This window comes from Saxophila tyrrhenica (assembly GCF_035928015.1).
Source record: "Saxophila tyrrhenica strain CCFEE 5935 chromosome Unknown scaffold_20, whole genome shotgun sequence".
NCBI lineage: Eukaryota > Fungi > Ascomycota > Dothideomycetes > Mycosphaerellales > Extremaceae > Saxophila > Saxophila tyrrhenica.
The window spans coordinates 352,592-371,231 of record NW_027041752.1 but is presented as its reverse complement, the minus strand read 5'-3'; the positions used below and the strand labels follow the sequence as shown (position 1 = coordinate 371,231).

Sequence of the window (18,640 nt, the reverse complement as noted above, 5' to 3'; positions counted from 1 at the left end):
CTGGCAATATCATGATTGGAACGATCAAGTCGGTCAAAATGCTGATGAAAAGAGTAGTTGATTGAGTAATGAAAAGTACTTAGCCTCGGCCAGCGAGTCGGAGATTTTGCTCGTCTTGCTCGTCTCGTCAACCTCTCGCGGCACTTCATCTGTTCGATTATAAACGTGCGAGAGAAGCAGCCGTAGGCATTTACATGTTCATGGCGAGCGTTTGCGCGGTTGAAAGAAGGTCTGATACCGGGAAGATCACCTAAATGCCTTTGGCCGCTTTCGAAAGCCTCCGTCTCACATCACTTCATTGTTGAGCAGCAGGATGTCATCAAGCGTATGGAAGGCTTGATCGAACATTGGGTGGGCGAGGTTGCCATTGCACGGCGGACGATGTGTGACAGGCAAGTCAGAGGGACGTTGACGACAACAGCCTCATCGCAAGGTATCCTCTCTACCATGTCTTCCTCTCAGACCAGCAGCATACGAGCACAGAAACCAAGCAGACAGCTCTTACACTTGCATACCTCACCAGCACATCAGGCAGAATGGATATAACCACGCAACCGCATTCCGACAAAGAGAACTTCTCACCCGGTATAGTCTCACCCCTTCTCCCATAACCTCACTCGAACTGACTCTCAACAGCATCCCATCAGAAAGTCCATTATCCCACTCTCCCGCTCCTGTCGCCGTTACGCACCAAGCGACCAACTTCTCACAGTTCGAAGGCCTCTCCGACGAAGAAACAGCACCTTCAAATAGACCCCGGCAATTCACTCGGCTTCAGTCCCATAGGGAGTCCAGCGAACACGAGCCGTCATCGCGCTGCTGCGCGAGTGGCAGGCTTGGCTGGTTCGCCGGCGAGAGCGTCGCACTCAGAGAGGGTGAAGCGCATCTTTCACGATTCGCCGACCCGTCGGGGTGAGGGGGACGGCTCGATTAATGTGTCGAAGGATAGCAGCAGTGGCGTCTCGTCGGCGACTTCAGAGCATGGTGTAGAAGTCCAAGACTACTCGAGGGAGTTGTGTCGCAGGCTCGACCGCCACGACGACCCTTCAGTGACGCCCGCATACCCGTCAGCGCATGCCGGCGTACCGCGTTTCCTGCTCCCCGCCGCACCACCTCCTTCTCCAGCGCAGACCGATGAAACGTCCACTGATTCCTGGACCGGTGACGATGAATTCTTCCCACGCTCTCCGCGCTCGACCATCCGCGCTCATCGCCAAACACTCTCCACGGAGCGGAAGTTGCGCGGAACGGCCAACCGTGCGAAGGCGATCTCTCCTGTTGATCAACTGAGGCACGGAGGTGCGGCCAGACTGCCTCCGGATTTGCTGGGCGTTAGTCCAAGGCGAGGATCGAGGTTTCGAGTGGTCGAGCGTGAGGCGGTGGAGTGGTCGCCATGTTAGTATTGCTCGCTACTGAATCGCCATCATTAAGCTGATTCGGTAGTAGGTTCCGATGTCGACATATTCAACAAGCTCGAAGCCGAGCTGAGCAACGATCGCCCGAGCGATGCCGACGACGAGGAGGGAGAGAGTAGCGACGAAATGGAGAACTGAGCTGAGCATCTATTGAGAGATGTTGGGGCGGATCATTGTTCGCCGGTAGTAAATACTGTACAAGCTGTACACCAGGGTATCGCTAAAACGTTACAAGGTCATCAAAGCATATGCATACACATACCCATCACCCCTCATGTCATCGCCTGAACTTCCGCCCTTCCTTTCCACTTCCCACACTCTTCACGTCCGCTTCATCCGCCATCCCTATCCCCCTTACTGGCCCCATTTCCAAGGTGTCTGTCTGCACCACCACAGTCGTATCCGCCTTCACGCCCTGCATATGATGCGTCCCACTGCCCCATAATTCCTCTGTACTCGCGCTCCGACTGTGATATCCGCTCTGGTCCCCTTGGCCGCGCCTGCTAGCGGAGCGCCTCACTTTCCCCGCTTCGATAACCGTCGTTGTACCGTACGCTTGATCTGGTCGGTGGCGGAAGGTATCAAGTACGCCCTTCTGGGAGTCGGCGTCGGAGTCCGAGTTGAAGATGCTAGAGGAACGGGTGAAGCTGTAGACGAGCACATCGAGCCAGCCGTTGGATGTGATCATAGCGCCAGCGACGGTGAGCTCGAGGAACGAGACGTGCTGGTTCGCCATGCTGGTCAATCTGGCCTTGACCAGCGGTAGCGTGCAGACGACGTAGACGATCGGGTAGATGATGATGACCTTCGCCGCTGACTGTGCGCGGACTGCTGTCTCCGAGTTCGCGTAGAAGGACCGGCGGACGCGGCGTTGAAGGATGAGGAAGATGATGGTGTAGATGATTACGGTGCCGAACTCGCATATGATGACCCAGAAATAGTGCAGGTATAGGCGCTCGTTGCTGAACTTCTCGTTGATCCAGCACCAGGCGCCGGCACGAGCGTAGAACTCTGTGGGGTTCATGGCAATCCCAATGACCGGCAGTGCATAATTGAAAGTCCACAGACCAGCAATAACCGCGCCGAAACTTCGAGGGCCCAGACGGTAGTCGAAGATGATGTCGGCGAAAGCATGAAGGGCGATGGCAAGGGTGAAGAGACCACTGCCCAAGTCGCCGGTGCTGACGAACCAGCCCTGGGCCCAGCAGGTGGAGGTGTCGATGGTGATGGAGTTCTTAACAAGCCAGTGTGCGTTGAGCCAGAAGGCGCATGACTGCTGGATATCGGCAAAGAGTAGGCTGGTAAGGAGGACGACGAATTGATTTATTCGAGTGCTACCGGTCGAATGGGAGCCAGTGCGTATTGACTTGATGAGCCGCCATACGAGCCGTAGGAAGAGGGCGGTGGATGTTACTAGCGATAGCAGGCCGAAGAACGTTACTGCTATCAGTCCGCGGTAGAGTGTGGGTATGTCTGAGAGTGGTGCGAGTGTGGTGGGTTGTGTAACAAGCGCCGCGATTTCTGGGCCTTCCAATGGCATGTTCGCGTTCGCACTGTCGATGACTGTTGTCCGTCTCTGGCCCGGCTCTCAATGCTGCTGTGTAAACCCGAGAAGTCCGCTGTCGCCGTAAGTCAATATTTTGTCCTCAGTGGCCTTCAGTTGTCAGGCCTCAACTGCAAGTCGCCTCGCAGTGACACGGAAACAATACGCTTGGAAAATCGTTAGTTGTGGAAGGAGCAGCATAGTCTTTGCTCTTCTCACAGTCTCAGAACCCAGGGTCGCAAATTGAAGGTCGAGACAGGGAAGGGGAAAATAGGAATGCTCTAAATGAGCCACATATATTCACCGTAGAGAAATGGCAGGGTGGATTGCTCAATGGGCGAGCACTGACACAACCATGCCCTGTTGCGGCGGGATCAACGGACCACGAATCGTAACAGCCTCTTGAAGCGACAGGCCGGCATCCTTCTCGTGTACTTTGCAAGATGCCATGCCACCGGTGCCTGCGCCAACAGGAGGGGGAGTTTCAGGCTTGAGAATTGGCCAAAGAGGTGCGGTCCGGACGGCGACAGGACGGCGGTCCCGACCACGCCAGTTGATGCACCTGCCCGGAAGATGCAAGTGGTATGCAGGCCATGAGACGTGCATGCTCAACCCGCGATTGTTCCAGCGCTAGAAGGATGCTCATCTGGTGGCATTGGTGCGTTCCCCTGGCCAGCGGGAGCCACGGGGGAGGGGTGGCGTCCGTAGAGTGCTTGGCTCGCTTGGTGGAAAGGACCAAGGCGTTTGCATTCTGTCGAATGCTGACCCGACCAATCAATGTTGCAGTCTGGATAGTTGCAGGTGGTTCCCACGTGCGGCCAACACAACCGAGCTGCTTAAAGTAGACAAGACCATCGCATCAAGTCTTCCCGGGGGTGTTCTCGACGGCAGAGAAGGAAGCAGGGCTGGCTGAGGTCGGTTTTAGGCAATCTAAAGCATCAAAGTGCGACAAGGGTGTTCAGGGCGAGAACATCCCTTCGTCTCTTTCTTCCTATCTGAGACTACTGTCCGCTGTTCCGCCCGGAGCGGTCGATCCTTCTCCGCAATCTTTACGCTTGTTCTTAAACCTTGTTGACTCGTCAAACGTCCAACGTCCAACAACTCTTCCATCAACCGCTACAGATACCGCCACGGGATGTCGAGCGGTTCCACCCTGGCGCCAAGCCGATCGCGACTGCACACAATGGAGGTTCGTTCCGTGTCCGCCAGATCGATCCCCGTGGCTGTTGACAAGGCCTTTGGAGGTCGACCGCACGTCCTCCCTGCGGTCTCAATCTTCTTCCAAGGGCGTGCGACCCCGGCGTGAGCCGCTTTCGTTCTCCCGGCTACGCCTTTGAGGCATCCAGGTCCTGGGCTGGGGATGCACTTGACCGCCAAGTTTTCCAGCTCCTGAGGTTGGCTACAAGGTTTGGTCCAAAGATTCCAGCATGCATGACCATGACTCTCTGGGTATTGTGGATGAAGATTCTCGCCGATGGTGTGCGATTGCATTGATGTGCGATTCATCAGATGATTGCGGTCTGATCGTAAATCCCCTCAAACGATAGAGCCATGGAATGGCTCGTGTGTCCACTACGTTTGCAGCTCGTCTGAAAACACCGTGAGACGTAGTCCGTGACGACTCTCGCAGGTACTTACAAGCCTTTTGCTTTCAAACCATTCAGGGGAAACGTCCTCAACAACTTCACTAGGTCAAGTCGGTGACTTGTCTTCCGGTACACTGTCAGTAGCGGAACTCTTGTGGTGTCATCGCATTTCTGGTCCTTTGATCCTAAAATTGAGCCTGGAGAGAATCATATAGCACGCCGGCTTTCCACACACTTGATACTGCCAAATGTCCTTGCTGGCGCCACGGAGTCTTGAAGGCACAATCTGGACCGGCTGGTATCGTGTGATGCTGCTAGTCCGCTTTGTCCGAGTTGCAGGGACGGGCTTCTTACTCATTTCTGGTTTCAACATCGAAGCAGAAGCAGGGAAGTAGGAAGGAGGTCTGGTGCTTGATGCACTGATCAGGGAATGAATGTCCAACGGGCTGCATGCAGGTATGTAGCACAATCAAGATATGCTTCACCCACTACCTTGCACTGGATACCTCAGATCCCGAAGCAGAATGTCAACAAAGGAGGGTCAACCGCAGTCCGATCTCTGGCAGACATTCTTGTTGCAACGCATCACAGTATTTGACAGTCCGACTTCGTGGCCTCATCAGATTTCGTGAAGCTCGAAGACAAGTAACACAGTGCGGGTGTATCGGAGGGCAGAGATTCTGCTGCCATCAAATCGTGGAAGCTGCTCCGCCTCTTCTCCGAACTCCCTCGAGATCGAGCGTGCTCTTGTAAGTTATCCAGCACAATGCCACGTTGAAAATGGAAAAGCAGCCTTCATCTATCAACACCAGGAGCTTTTTTCCAAGAGCCATTCGGCCTCTCTTCGAAAACTCGAGCAGGATCTGACCAATCCCGGCTACAATTAAATCATCCTGGGAGCGGCATCGATGATGGAGATTTGGACTCAGGTCCAGGAGCTATGGACTTTCCAGACAGCCTCAACTCCGAGCCCTGGCAAGACCTGAGAGACCCAGGCTCGAAATGTTGTCACTTTGAGCGCGTTGGACACGGATAGAGCACCAGGCTCAAGAGATACTATTGTAGTGAGCTGTGGTCTGTTGCCCTAAAGTCAAACGAGATCTGTTGTGTTTCAATCCAGCACGCTGACACTGGGAAGGTGATCTCGAAGACCTAGAAGCATATTCACATGGGATCTCTATGAGTCGCTGTGTTCGCTTCTCCAAGAGCTTCGCGAAACCTAGCAAACCCGAAGCTAGAGCGTTGTCAATCCGAGAGTGATCTCGAAAATATAGAAGCATCCTTGTGCCAGATAGCTCAAATGCCAGACGACCTCTTCCCGGCCGCTGCGGCGAGGTTGAAATCGCCGTATCTACTATAACGTCGTCTTGAGAGTGATCTTGAAGACCGAGACATAGGCCTGAGCGTCCTCTTCAGCAGCTGCTGTGGGCGGTTGTGTTGTCCTCTTCAGTTCTCGAGCAAGATTCAATGGGCTCATATCCACCACGTCGTGGTCTTGGGAGAGGTCTTGAAGACGGGGAGGCATGCTCAAAGTACAATGTCCAGGCACCGAAGGGGCTCTTCTCCAAGACTGGAGGAAGATCTTATAAGACCAGGTTTAGTACGTTATCGCCTTGAGAGTGCTTTCGAAGACGGAGAAGTAGCCTTGAAAGGCTCTTCTTGGGAGCTGTTGGAGGAAGATGTGTGGCCTTCTCTAGGACTCTGACAAGAGCGGGCAGACTCATGTTGATCTCTTCATGATCTTGAGAACGATTTCGAGGCTGGAGAAGTAGGTGCCAGACGTCGAGTTCAGGGCATGCAGACTGGCCGTTGATAGTCTTCCCGAAAGCCTGGCGACTGCTGATACGGCCGTATCTAGTACCTTGTAACCTTGAAAGTGCTTTCGAGGACGGAGAAGTGGTCTCATGAAGGTCGTTCTAGGAGCTGGCTACTGGGAGGTAAGGAGCCTTCTCCCAGACTCTGACAAGAGTAATACACCCGTTTCCGGCGCTTCGTCAGGTTTAGACTGGTCTCGAAGTCGGAGAAGCAGCCATGAGGTGCCGGATTCGGGAGCTATGGGTCGATCGGATTGCTCTTCTCCAAAGGCCGGACGACTGCTGATAAACCCACGTCGAGCTCGTTGTGACCTTGAGTATGGTTTTGAGGACGGAGAAGGGGGGTCAATGCATCATTTTCAGAGGCTACGGACTGGCCAAAAGACCTCTTCTCCAAGACCGTCACAGGCCTCTCAAGCTCACATCACTACCCATAGCACCATCACAGCCAATCCTCCCTTCGAGAACTACTCAAGCTATCTTACGACATCTCCGAGCGACGCACGAACCACTCCAGGATCAGATCCATGCTCGTGGGCACCAACATCTCATCGATGTCGGAGACACCGCCAGAGAACGTCGCCACCGAGACAGGAAGATTGCTGTAGTCGTCCGCACCATCAACCTCCTCCTCACCCTTCTCCGAGTGAGTGGACCCGCGCATGGAGCTCAAATCGAGCTCGTCAGCAGCAGCAGTAACGTCTTCCACCTCGAGAACGGGCACCCCAGCTGCCTTAGCCTTCTCCCTGGCCTCTTTGTTCGTGGCCTCGCACTCCTTGAACTGCTCGATCGACTCGCTCAGGGCGCGCATCTCCACGAAGTCGTCGTCGTAGTTGCTGATGTGGGATTTCGATGGGGAGGCTTCCATGTGCGTAAGAGAGGTGGCGCTGTCGGTGAGATCAACTGGCTCTTCCGGGGTGGCTTCATCATGGTCGTTGTGCGTGATCTTGTTCCCGGCGTTGCTGGCCATCTCCTTCGGTCCTTCCTCTTCCTCCTCAGCCTTCTCCTTCGCCGCCTTCCCAATCTTCAAACGGTCCTCCGCCGTAGCACCAGGACTGTTGATGTACGTGCCCAGCGGTACAGTTGATCTGACCCAGGCGCGCCCAGCGTGAAGCATACGGACACGCAGTGACACTTGAACCTCGCCCGGATTGTGAGTCGGTTCGGTGAACGCCATCGCATGAACCTGATTAGCGATCCCGCTGTCAGGGTTCGCCTCCAATGCTGCCCCCGCCCACTTGATAAAGCGCTCTGCACCGTCCGTGACGCCGAGAACGTAGAGCTTAGCGTCCTTGCGAATGAGCTGTGGGATGACTTTCTCGAACATCGTGGCGATATGCTCTTCGGGGTGGGAGTGGCCGGGAACGCGGTTGTACTCCTCGTCGATCACGAAACCTAAAATAAGGAAAGCGAGAGGGTTAGTTGATGTCTCACACAAAGTGTGGGTGATTGCCATACCTTTGGCGATGGCCGAAGCACGCTTACGAGCAGACCAGGCTGGCCAGGACATGCACTTGCCCTCTTTGTGGGAGTAGTGGAGCTGCCCAGGATTGAGGATGATGATACCTGGCATCTTCTGCGCTTTGGATGCCTCGAGCATCGCGGCGGCGGCAGGCCCAAAGTCGAAGACCCCATCCACTGGGGAGACTGGCGGAGAGCTCAAGACTGGGTGGACACCGCTCTCAGGCTTGTTCATATCCAGCGCTTGCAGCTTCTTCATCATGCCAACCACCGATCCTAGATGCGTTAGAGACATCGGCACGTGACAGTATCATCGTCACAAATAAAAGGCCACTTACCGCCATTAATACCACCCTCCCTCATGCACGACCGCCACGCCCACACTCCCATGTCCTGGTTCAGCTCGCCCACAATCACGATCACATCGTTCTTCTCCTTCAACACCTCCACATCCGACGTCATGACCACCATGTGCTTGTCCTTGGGCTGCACGCCACCCAACACCTCATCGCCGCCGCCGCCTGCCAAGAAGAGTTCACGCACGCCAAACTTGCTCAACTCACCTTTGATGATTTCGCGAACAGCAGTGTGCGTCGCTTCCTTGTGCACCTCATTGACGCGGTCGGAGCTGGAGATGAAAAACGTGAAGTGCTTGTTCGGTCCTTCTGGGTTAGTGATCTTGACGAACTCACCCTTGTCGTCTAGCTTGTAGTTGAGCTGGGTAAGGTCTGCTGGGTAGGAGGGGTCGACCGGGAGGTCCTTGTCGGTGCGGACGAACATGGTCGCGGTCGGTTCGTGTTGTGTGGTTCTGGATGTCCAGTGGGAGGGAAGGAGTATAAATACTCCAAGAGAAGGTGGTGGCGAGCTCACGGTGAGGCTTAGACCGCACGTGAGGTTGAGTTATAGTTGTGGTAGCGGTGTTGGTCACGCGAGCTGGTAGGTGCTCATTGACGGATGTGGAAGGTGCGACCTGGATGAAGTGAGGTCAAAGTAAGCCAGCCAGTGACGGACTTGTGCCCTGCGCTCACAGGATTTGTGTCAAGTGCCTCTTCACTTTGCCATTGATTGCAGCAGAATCACGGGCAACCTCTTCCTCCCCATTCGCATGGTCTCGTAACGTCCGGGTGGTGAAACGTTGCTCATGCATTCAGTGGATCGGTTAATATCTTCTTCGGCATTCAAGAAATTTATTCACATCACATCGACGCCGCCCATGCACGCAGAACGCAACGTGGAAACACCACTCATCTCCCGAGTCTACCAGCTTGCTTTCTTCACCCCGGGCAGGTAGCCCTTCAATGCATTCATCCGGAATTGATACTATTTTCACGGCGTCAGCATGTCATTCTTACTCTGCATGCCTTTCCAATATGCTCCCTTGAAGGACCCTCAGGATCTTGACATACCCTCGACATCCGGAAGTCCCTCAATATACCCCTTCCCTTGCCACCCATGATACATCGATTCCGTATCTGCGTTGGTCGTGTGTAGCAATGCATTCGCGTGAGCTCTAGTTGCGCCTGAGCTCGTGTTCGCTGGGGGAGGGAGGTGTTGCGTATGGTGTATCGGAGGGCTTGTCTGGATGGCCATTGTTGTTAGCATTGATGCTCTACAATTTAATATCGTCTCCTTCCCGAGACGCTACTCGCGGGCATGGATAGCGCCCGAATCTATCCTTCTGAGGATAACATTGGTGTAATACAGCGCATACCGTTCAGGCTCATTGTCCTGGAAGACCTTCCGTTTCGTGTGGTCGCGTATGTTCTTAATGTTGATGAAGCAGCCCAGATCGAGCTTCTTCGCTCGGAACTGTGACATATTGCGAGCAGATTGATGGATGATATCGGTGGTGGGATTATCTTGTTCTTGAGCGAGGTTGATCTTGGAGATGTCTGGTATGCACCGGGATTACTTCGGGAGGGGGCATGCCAGACTACACCTCGACCTGGAAGAACTCAAATCTTGACTACTACGACATTACTTGCTACCTGGTGCTCGTGACCACCGTCAGTGTAAAGTACAAGAGTGCAAGAGTACAATGGACCACAGTCCGGACGGCCAATGTCTCAAATCACGGAGGAGATGGAGGGAATGGAGGACAACCACACAGAGGTCAAGCGAGAGCCCTCTGAACACAGCTCTATAGTCTACAACCGTTCCGCCAGCCCCTTCAGCATTGTCTCCACAAGCGAAGATGAATCAATCGACCGCAGCTCGGTCTTCCGGCCCTTCCAACCTCCAGCGCCTCCGGCAGCCCCTTCTCGAACGCCCGCTCTCGGGGTCGATCCTCGGACAAGGAACTTCCGCAAACCGTAGACGACCAACTCAGCAGACTTCTGGTACATCACGGAGGAGAAATGGCAAAGCCTCATCAACGAGACTGCCCTCCCAGCGAACGCCCAGGCGGCCATAGGCGTGCTGCAAAAGGACGACCAAGCTGGGCGTGCTATGGAGACGGACGAAGGTGCCCTGGCTGAGGTGCCTTGCCAGACATGTGCCGATAAGAACGCAGCATGCACGATGTTTGCGAATGGGAAGTACAAGACCTGCGTGATCTGTAAAAGGCTGGCGAAGGGTGGATGTGATGCCAGAGTGTCTGCGAGTTCTGCTCCAACTTATACAGCTGGTCAGACTGGTGTTGTACCACGGGCTAGTGCTTCACATAGCTATGCTCCGCGCAAAAAGAGAGGTCGGCCGCCAAAGCATGAGTCTCGTAGTGTCGAGCAGAGGCTGCTGAAGTTGGAGCAGGAGCTTGCGGCGTCGAAGCGACAGAGGGATGAGGATGAGCGGAGGCTTGAGAATTTGGAGGAGGAGGCCGCGATCACACAAAGTCGTCTGGAGCGTTATGAACGAACGGGGGCTGGCAGACTGGTGAACGGAGGTGGCGAAGGTTCATCAACGAAAAAGCGAAAGCTGGACGAAGGCGAGCGGAGGGGGCAACGCCACCACAGCTGCTCATGTCCGGCTGTCTACCTGGAGCTTCGTGAAGTTTGCGCTTGCTGTGACTACGTCAAGATCCAGTGGCAGCAGGATCCTCAAGGGAATGCGCGCTGAGCATTAAGCAATGATCCCGCCAGAAGTCAAGACCATGACCGCATTCAATGTACAGAACGGTATAAATATGACGGATCACACCGCGAATCCACCGCCTATCCACTAGCCTTCCCGCTCTCCTCCCAAACCTCCAACGCCGCAGGACTCAATTCGACCACATTCTCCATGCCGCCCACAAACACGCCATCGACCTTCAACAACGCCAGATTCAACAAATCACAGCTTCGACTCTTCACCCTCAGCAGCGCCCTCCACGCACACAGCAGCTCCAGACACTCCTTCGCGTCTTCCGAATCTGGGCTCGTCACGAAGAGAAGCAGCATAAAGCTCGACGCGATTGTGAAGTTGGTACGCGAGTAGGAAGCCCAAAACGCTTCTAATTCTCGCGCGTTAAGGTGTTCGAGGAAGTCGTGGATTTCTCTGGCCACCGCAAGAGCGCCTGTTCGAAGCGCCGAGATGGCGTTGGAATTCGAGCTGGACGATTGTGGACGGAGCATTGCGCGGAAAAGTGAGATCTTCGCCGTGATGTAGGCGAGGTGGAGGGAGCCGCTGCCGTCTAGCTCGTGGGAAACAGAGGACTTTCGGCGCGCAGCTGAATCTGGAGAGCTGTGCGTTAAGGGCGAAGTCAGAAGGCCGGGAGGAAGGGAATGGTGCCACTCGGTCAGCCGTATGCGGAGAGGTTTCGCCACCTCGAGTGTTGCTTCGAGGCTGTTCTGCAGCGCTTTCGTGGCTTTCACGCTGTACAGGTCGTGCAAGATGTCACTGATAATGGTGGTGAGCTCGCACAGCTTAACGATGTCCTGGGGTGGAACAGGTGAAGCTGGCTGTGCATCTCTTGGCTGCTTGTTCTGCTCGGCCAGGTCCGCTTCTGTGAGCATCGCAATATCCCAATCATCGGTCTGGATGTAGCCCATCCGGCCAGAGTTCAAGGCCAGCCACTTATCCTGGATGAACATCGCCCATGAAAGCCGTCGCCGCAACCTGAGCTCCCAAGCTGGCAGAGGCCAATCTGACGGATCTCGGTTCAGACCCAAGGACTGCGCTACGCTGACGGCAGCCGAGATCATGACGCCTTTGAATGGGGTGTCGCTCACATTCTTGTTTGTCGGCCGTCGCTGGACCAGAAGCAGCAGTGTCTGCAGGGTCGCCAAGGAAGGAGTATGGAAGGTCGGCACACAAGCAGTCCAGGCGATGCGGAAAAGTGCGTCAGCTGACGGAGGCGCAAACACGTCTACACACAGCTTCTCATCCCAGGCACAGAATGGCAATGCATGCCCGTAGATTGCGGCCAGGAGCGCTGTTGGAACGTTGCTGGGCTCTCGAATGTCGTTCTCGCTCAGGACGGGGAAGTACGGCTGTACATATCGGTAGAACAGCCGGATCAGACGCCTGCCCACAGCATCGCTGACCATGCTGTCGAGTTCTCGCCGGTACCGAGTGAGGATGTCCGGCCCCTCCTGCGGTTGCGCTTTTGAGGCCAGGGCATTGTGCTGGATACTGAAGAATGTTGGAATACTGTTTTCAGCTCCGTCATCCATCTTCCGGATCCTGATTGACTGGAACGATGCTTCATTGTGCTCGTCAAATCGATACCGAGACAGGAGGTATGGATCTGTCTCACCGCTCAGCCCGAGGACGGTTGAATTCGACGACTTCTGCTGGTCCAAGGACGGCTCGCCGCTGGTCAAATCGAACGGTAACGCCAGGTTCTGCGGTGTCCTTGAGGACGCTGCCGATGATGGAGACGGCTCCGCCTCGAGTGAGCTGTCTGGCTTCATTTGCGGAAAAGCCATGGCCGTCTGCGCGGACATTGGGTCGAACATGTTCAATCCTGCCATTGAGGGGTCGTCATAGAACGCTGGGTCCAAAGCGAACACTAGACCTGCCGAGCCTATGTCTCCGACAGGCATTTGAAATGGTGGAATGCCGTTCTCCCAGTCGAAAAGCTCTTGCTGCATTTCGAACGCTCCATTGCCTGCGATACCGCTCATGTACGATGCACTGCTGTCCAGACTGCCATTGCGATCCTGTTTGAAGTCTCGCATTCCGCGAAGAGCATTTTGGCCATTCTCGTTGCTGTTCTCGTTGGGCCTGCGACGTTTCGCGGGCGACTCGACAAAGGTGCAGTCTTTGTGGTATCGTATGCACAGCTCACAAGGCGGCTGGCTTTCGAGGTGGCATGCTGCTTTCTTGTATCTGCCTGCTTAGGCATCAGCCACTGCATAACCTTGATCGCGGCATCTTTACATACAGAAATCGCACGGCCGCTTATTGCGCGACTTGTATGCTCTTGCGCGATCGGTCGAGTCAGATTGTTGAGGTGGAGTTTGAGGATAGGACTGTGTCTTCGGCACTGGCTGGGCTGGGACTTGGAAGCTGTGCATCGAGGCAATCTGGGGCGTCTCCATTCTGTGCTACCTACCCGTACAATAGACACAATGGCGAGGTGAGGTCAAAAGTCAACATTTCGAGGGTAAGATACAATCACAACACGAACTCCACCTTCTCTACGGCTATCGGCTTTCCGATACCGGCACTGCATTGCAACAACGCCCTTGTCTATCAGCAATCGAAACGGTTACATGGTGTCAAGTTTATCTAACACCTTCGAGGTCGGAAGTGGAAGCTGGATGCGGAAGTGCCGCGAAAGCGTTGGAGGCTTGGAGTCGAGCTGCAGCTCCACCTCCGCATTCCAACGCGATAAGAGACGATCACTGACATGAAAGTAAATCAACTATTGGTTAGGAGGGGGAGTGTGGATGCAAAGGATGCGACGTTTCCTTGGGCCTCGTGGCAGCCACCGGCAATAGCCAGAATGACTCCAGGGTTTTCGTTTTGACTGCCTAGAAGGAAATAGTGCAGAAGAAGTAAACAGCTCTGGCGATGGTCCACGACTGGACTCGACGCCGCCACGACAGAGTAAAATCCAACAACAGCGGACACGCAGCATGGTTGACCGCAACTAGATCTGGGATTTCGATACCAGTTTCATTTGATGTCGCTGTTCAAGGCGTTGGCCGTTAGGCGACGTCGATACTCTGCATCGGCCAGGTTCGGCGGGCACGGCGGGGCAGCTCGAGATGCAGGATCAGTAGATAACTGGAAGTTGAGCGTTCATGTGTCGACCGTACTTGTATTTCGATCATCTCTCTTTTGCTCTGCCTCAAATTCTCGCTCGAAACAAAATCATAGCCACAAGATTGCGAACATGGCTCGAAAGATCCGCATCGCGGCAGCCCAAATGGGCGCAACCCATCTCAAGGACGACAGGAAGGAGACACTAGATCGAATGCTTGCCTTGCTCGACGATGCCGCATCTCAAGGAGCAGAAGTCGTTTTGTTCCCGGAACTTGCTTTCACCACCTTTTTCCCGAGACATCTGATCAACGACCCGGACGAGCTCTCCTCGTTCTTCGAGCATGGCGGTGTTACCGAATCACCATCTGCAAAGCCGCTGTTTGACAAAGCACGGGAGGTGAAGGTAGATATATCTGTCGGTTTCGCAGAAGCCACAGACGCTGGCGAACGCTTCAACAGCTGCGTCTACTACCACGCCAAAACCGGCTCCATCCTGTCCAAGTACCGCAAGGTCCACTTACCAGGCGACTTTGAGCCCTTCACAGACCCAGAAGCAACGAACCAGCTGGAGAAACGGTACTTTAAGCCCGGCAATCTAGGATTCGAATCCTTCCGCGTCCCAGAGCTTGCCTTGAGCTCAGAACCCATCTTCGGCATGATGATCTGTAACGACCGCCGGTGGCCGGAAGCATGGCGATGTCTTGGTCTCCAAGGCGTGGAGATGGTGCTCTGTGGCTACAATACCGCCGGCTTCGCTCCGCATCTCTGGGGCAGCGATGCGAAGCAAGATCCGCAACAGGCGGAAGAGGATGCAGTGTTCCACCACAAGCTGGTGATGCAGTCGAACAGCTATATGAACGCTACGTTCTCGGTTTGTGCTGCGAGGTGTGGCATGGACGATGGGAAGTATAGCCTCATCGGCGGTAGTTGTATTGTCGATCCCGAAGGCCGGATTGTTGCTGAAGCGAAGACGAAGGAGGATGAGGTGGTTGTAGCGGACTGTGATTTGGAGATTTGCCGAGCAGGCAAGACCAGGACCTTTGACTTTGGCAGACACCGGAGGACTGAGCATTACTCGCGGATCACCGACCAGACCGGTGTCACCGAGCCTTCACCACTCGGTACCAGTGCCAACGGTGGCCCTCCTCCTGCGAACGGCATCAGCAACGGAACCACCAACATCATCCCCTCAAGCTCCTCTTACCCAACGATCCGCCCCTCCTCCAGCCCATCCAAGCCGATCAGAATCCTCCTAATAAACCCCAACGCCACGAGAACAATGACAGCCAACTGCCTCGCCATGCTCCAGCCCACCCTCCCCCCAGACGTCGAAGTAACAGGCCTCACGGCCCCCTCCTCCGCCCCGACAGCAATCGAAGGCCACTTCGACGCCGTAATGTCCGCCGCAGCCTCCATGCGCGCCGTCCAGCCCCTCCAAGCCCGTGAGTCCTACGACGCCATGCTCGTAGCCTGCTACTCCGACCACGCCCTCATCCGCATGCTGAGGGAAGAATTCCCATGTCCTGTCATCGGGATCATGGAAGCGAGTCTGTTCGCTGCGCGGACGTTAGGGGCGCGGTTCGGGATCGTGGCGACGAGTCGGCGGAGTCGGGTGATGCATCGGGATGCGGTGAGGCATTATGGGATGGAGGGGTTTTGTGCTGGGATTGAGAGCTGTGATCTGGGGGTGTTGGATTTGGAGAGGAAGAGGGAGGAGGCGTTGGGGATTATGAAGGATGTTGCGAAGAGGTTGGTGGAGCAGGGGGCGGAGGTGTTGACGTTGGGGTGTGCGGGGATGAGTGATATGAAGATTGCGGTGGAGGAGGCGGTGGGCGGTGATGCGATGGTTGTTGATGGTGTGTTGGCTGGCGTGCAGCATCTGAGTGGACTTGTGAGGATGGGGTTGAAGACGGCCAAGGGAGGGATGTATGCTTCGAGCGCCGCTGGGAGGAAGAGGAGGGGACAGGAGTATGTTTGAGACTGTGTAGGTCCGGCTCTCTCAGCTCCTACGACCGCCTGGTAACAAGTGATCGCTCTAAGCTGCCTTCACGACATATCCTTCCTTGGGGAAATGCAAACGGATGCCATTGTCCAGCTCAAGCACGAGCTCACGCTTAGTGAGGCCTACCAGCTTGCCGACTTGCGGGTGTGCACCTGGTTCCGCGCTGTACCCCATTAGCACTGCACTTCAACACCTACCATTTGGCGACCACTCACTCAAGGCTTTCAACCGTCACTTTCTTGCCCGTCTCTGACGCCAGAGGATCGTTTTTTTCGACCTCCATTTTCGAACTAAGGAATTCACTTCCCAGGATGGTCTTCTTTGCATCGTCCGCACTCACGGTATCCGCTTTGACTTCCGGCAACGCATCTATCATCGCCCAAACCTTCGGAAAGTCATCTTTCCCAAGGCCGGGTTCCTGCCCGGCACCAAGAGCTTTCAGCGCCCAGTAAATCGGCCATACGACGTGCAGGTCTGCTAAGCTGGGTTCCTTGCCATTTGAGAAGGGACCAGAACTATTCCCTAAGAACTCGCTCTCAAGGAACGCCAGCCGACTGCGCAAGTCCGCGAGCCCAGAAGGTCGCAGTTCCTTGAAATCCTTCCGGTTCAGGATTGGAAAAACAGTCTTACGGTCTTTGACAAAGACCTCGCTGAGAGCCGGGCCTGGAACCAGCGTGACGACCGCCTGGAACGTCTCCGCGCCCCAAGCTTCCCAAGCCTTGTCGGAGGCGCCTCCACGTTTGAGCTTACTACCAGAGAGGTCCAGCACGATGGAGATGATCAGGCTGCTATCGCAGTAGACGTCTTTGCCCACAGCCAGCACGGGGATGCGGCGGTACGTGATGCCCATGGCTTCGAGATCAGGGCGCGGCAGGACTCTTGGCTGGTCGACACGCTTGAAATCGACGCCTGCTGCGTTGAGGATCCATTTGGTCTTTCTGGCGTATGGGGAAGACTCTTTCGAACTGTTATTAGAAGTCGTGGGGTGGAGAGAGGTGGACTACTTGCCATAGTCGAAGTGCAGGATTGGTGGAGCCATGGTTGATAAAGCCGATTGTTGGAGAGTCTATCTATATAGAACTGTGTTGATCTTGATGCGACGTTCTTCTACTCTGTCGCTCTCTCGAAAAGACCGTGCAAATTGGTATACTGTAAGGTATAGCGCTCCGTTGTAATTAATGTTGGCTCGAGGGATATGCAACCACCGGGTCTAATGACATCAACGGAGCTATGCCCGCGACTCCATCACTATTTGGCTTGAGGCCGGAGTAAAGGAGCTGATGATCGCAAGCTTTCGAGCTCTAGACCTCTCGATGGTTGCTTTTTGCGCCGTGAATTTGGCTTGTCCACTTGGCGATGAATTCGTCTTCACCAGTCTCCAGACACAAGCCTTGGAGGGTGCATGTCCTGAAGTCAATTGTGTGAATACACAGGCATGTATATGGCCTTTTCTGCACACCATCGACAGCTTTGGAACGTCACGAGCACGCATTTCGCGCTTCAACGTTCGAAGTTGCTGACCGGCCCGTTTGTCGAGGCAGATGTCTTCCCTTTTTGGAAACCAGTCGTTCACTGCGTTTGCGACAGTTGTGGTTTCTCCAGCTGACAACATGCTCTTTTCGAGTACTCTTGTCCTGAGCCGTTCTCCAAGCGGCCCAGAACCCACGGGATGCAGTTCAACCACTCCCACCCTGTTGCTCTTTCTCCCTTGCCTCCTTCTCCCTCCTCTTCTCATCTCGCAGCTTCTTCCTGATGTCCCTTAAATCCGGCGGCACCTCAATCCCCAGCCTGGCCCTCAGCACATCCACATCCGTTTCTAGCTCCTCCTCCCAGTACACGTTCACCACCTCCTCTGCCTTCAACCCGTTCCGCACCGCCCATGGAAAGTAGACGCTCCAGAACCTCTCCCTCTCCACCGGCTTTAACCGCACATAAGCCACCAGCGACAACGCAGTCATCGGCAGAAGCGTGTTCGCGAACTCGAATGCCTTGACTGCCAGCTCTCCTTCAATGATGACCGGTAGTCCAGTGATCGCGTGCGTGAAGTCGTGCGTCTCGCGATATCGTTGCATTACATAGGCTTCCTCTGGGTCATCAATGTACCGTACTGGATCGCGAGTATCTGGCGTCACGCCCTCACGGTCCAGCCAAGCGGCATACGCACGCCCGACGCTGTTCTCAGGATACTCTCGTAGTTCTTCCAGACGCATGTTCTTACTTGTGATCCGAGGCCGATCTCGAAGGATGCGCCGTCCCGTAGGGTCCTGAAGCATGGCGCGGTGGAGGCGAGTGATGAAGTAAGGCTTTGCGGTTGCTTCGCCTAGAGACGCGATCAGGTCGTGCCGGTAGGGGTTGAAGAGGGATCCAAAGGCTGACCCGATGGCCAGGGCGCCGCGTTCGATGGAGGTGAGAGGAACATGGCCTGGGTAGCTGGGCGGTGGGCGGTTGAGGACGGAGAATGCGCGGGCGCGAAGGGGAGGGGGGAGTAGGAGGAGGGGGCGGAGAGAAGGGGTCAAACGCGACATCCGAGCGGCGGTGGGTGTTAGTAGCAGTACTGTGATTCTGCTGTTCAATGTTCATTCACTTTGAGATCTAAAGTGGCCGGCGTTAAGTCGCACAATCTCCATGAGCCGACGACATGTAATCAAGCTCGCAGCTCTCCGGGTGCTATCTCTTGAGCCGACAAG

The 18,640-nt window shown here is 55.1% G+C and overlaps 8 protein-coding genes across 8 annotated transcripts; 3 read left to right on the top strand and 5 right to left on the bottom strand.

Moving 5' to 3' along the window:
* Positions 1 to 536: 536 nt before the first annotated feature.
* LTR77_010054 (uncharacterized protein) lies at positions 537 to 1,553 on the top strand (the record flags this gene model as incomplete). The annotated part of the gene is made up of 3 exons (XM_064807278.1): positions 537 to 585; positions 637 to 1,395; positions 1,447 to 1,553. The coding sequence occupies 3 exons, from the start codon at positions 537 to 539 to the stop codon at positions 1,551 to 1,553; spliced, it is 915 nt and encodes a 304-aa protein (XP_064654651.1).
* Positions 1,554 to 1,692: 139 nt separating this feature from the next.
* LTR77_010053 (uncharacterized protein) lies at positions 1,693 to 2,955 on the bottom strand (the record flags this gene model as incomplete). Its single annotated transcript, XM_064807277.1, has 1 exon — positions 1,693 to 2,955. One exon carries the CDS (start codon positions 2,953 to 2,955, stop codon positions 1,693 to 1,695), a length of 1,263 nt encoding a protein of 420 aa, XP_064654650.1.
* A 3,884-nt stretch (positions 2,956 to 6,839) lies between these two features.
* Positions 6,840 to 8,599, bottom strand: LTR77_010052 (uncharacterized protein; the record flags this gene model as incomplete). Its single annotated transcript, XM_064807276.1, has 3 exons — positions 6,840 to 7,753; positions 7,817 to 8,095; positions 8,158 to 8,599. 3 exons carry the CDS (start codon positions 8,597 to 8,599, stop codon positions 6,840 to 6,842), a joined length of 1,635 nt encoding a protein of 544 aa, XP_064654649.1.
* A 1,281-nt stretch (positions 8,600 to 9,880) lies between these two features.
* Positions 9,881 to 10,873, top strand: LTR77_010051 (uncharacterized protein; the record flags this gene model as incomplete). The annotated part of the gene is made up of 2 exons (XM_064807275.1): positions 9,881 to 10,099; positions 10,136 to 10,873. The coding sequence occupies 2 exons, from the start codon at positions 9,881 to 9,883 to the stop codon at positions 10,871 to 10,873; spliced, it is 957 nt and encodes a 318-aa protein (XP_064654648.1).
* Positions 10,874 to 10,968: 95 nt separating this feature from the next.
* LTR77_010050 (uncharacterized protein) lies at positions 10,969 to 13,281 on the bottom strand (the record flags this gene model as incomplete). Its single annotated transcript, XM_064807274.1, has 2 exons — positions 10,969 to 13,073; positions 13,125 to 13,281. The coding sequence occupies 2 exons, from the start codon at positions 13,279 to 13,281 to the stop codon at positions 10,969 to 10,971; spliced, it is 2,262 nt and encodes a 753-aa protein (XP_064654647.1).
* Positions 13,282 to 14,081: 800 nt separating this feature from the next.
* Positions 14,082 to 15,929, top strand: LTR77_010049 (uncharacterized protein; the record flags this gene model as incomplete). The annotated part of the gene is made up of 1 exon (XM_064807273.1): positions 14,082 to 15,929. One exon carries the CDS (start codon positions 14,082 to 14,084, stop codon positions 15,927 to 15,929), a length of 1,848 nt encoding a protein of 615 aa, XP_064654646.1.
* Positions 15,930 to 15,986: 57 nt separating this feature from the next.
* Positions 15,987 to 16,992, bottom strand: LTR77_010048 (uncharacterized protein; the record flags this gene model as incomplete). The annotated part of the gene is made up of 3 exons (XM_064807272.1): positions 15,987 to 16,116; positions 16,169 to 16,910; positions 16,962 to 16,992. 3 exons carry the CDS (start codon positions 16,990 to 16,992, stop codon positions 15,987 to 15,989), a joined length of 903 nt encoding a protein of 300 aa, XP_064654645.1.
* Positions 16,993 to 17,629: 637 nt separating this feature from the next.
* On the bottom strand, positions 17,630 to 18,478 carry COQ4 (Ubiquinone biosynthesis protein; the record flags this gene model as incomplete). The annotated part of the gene is made up of 1 exon (XM_064807271.1): positions 17,630 to 18,478. The coding sequence occupies one exon, from the start codon at positions 18,476 to 18,478 to the stop codon at positions 17,630 to 17,632; it is 849 nt and encodes a 282-aa protein (XP_064654644.1).
* Positions 18,479 to 18,640: the final 162 nt, after the last annotated feature.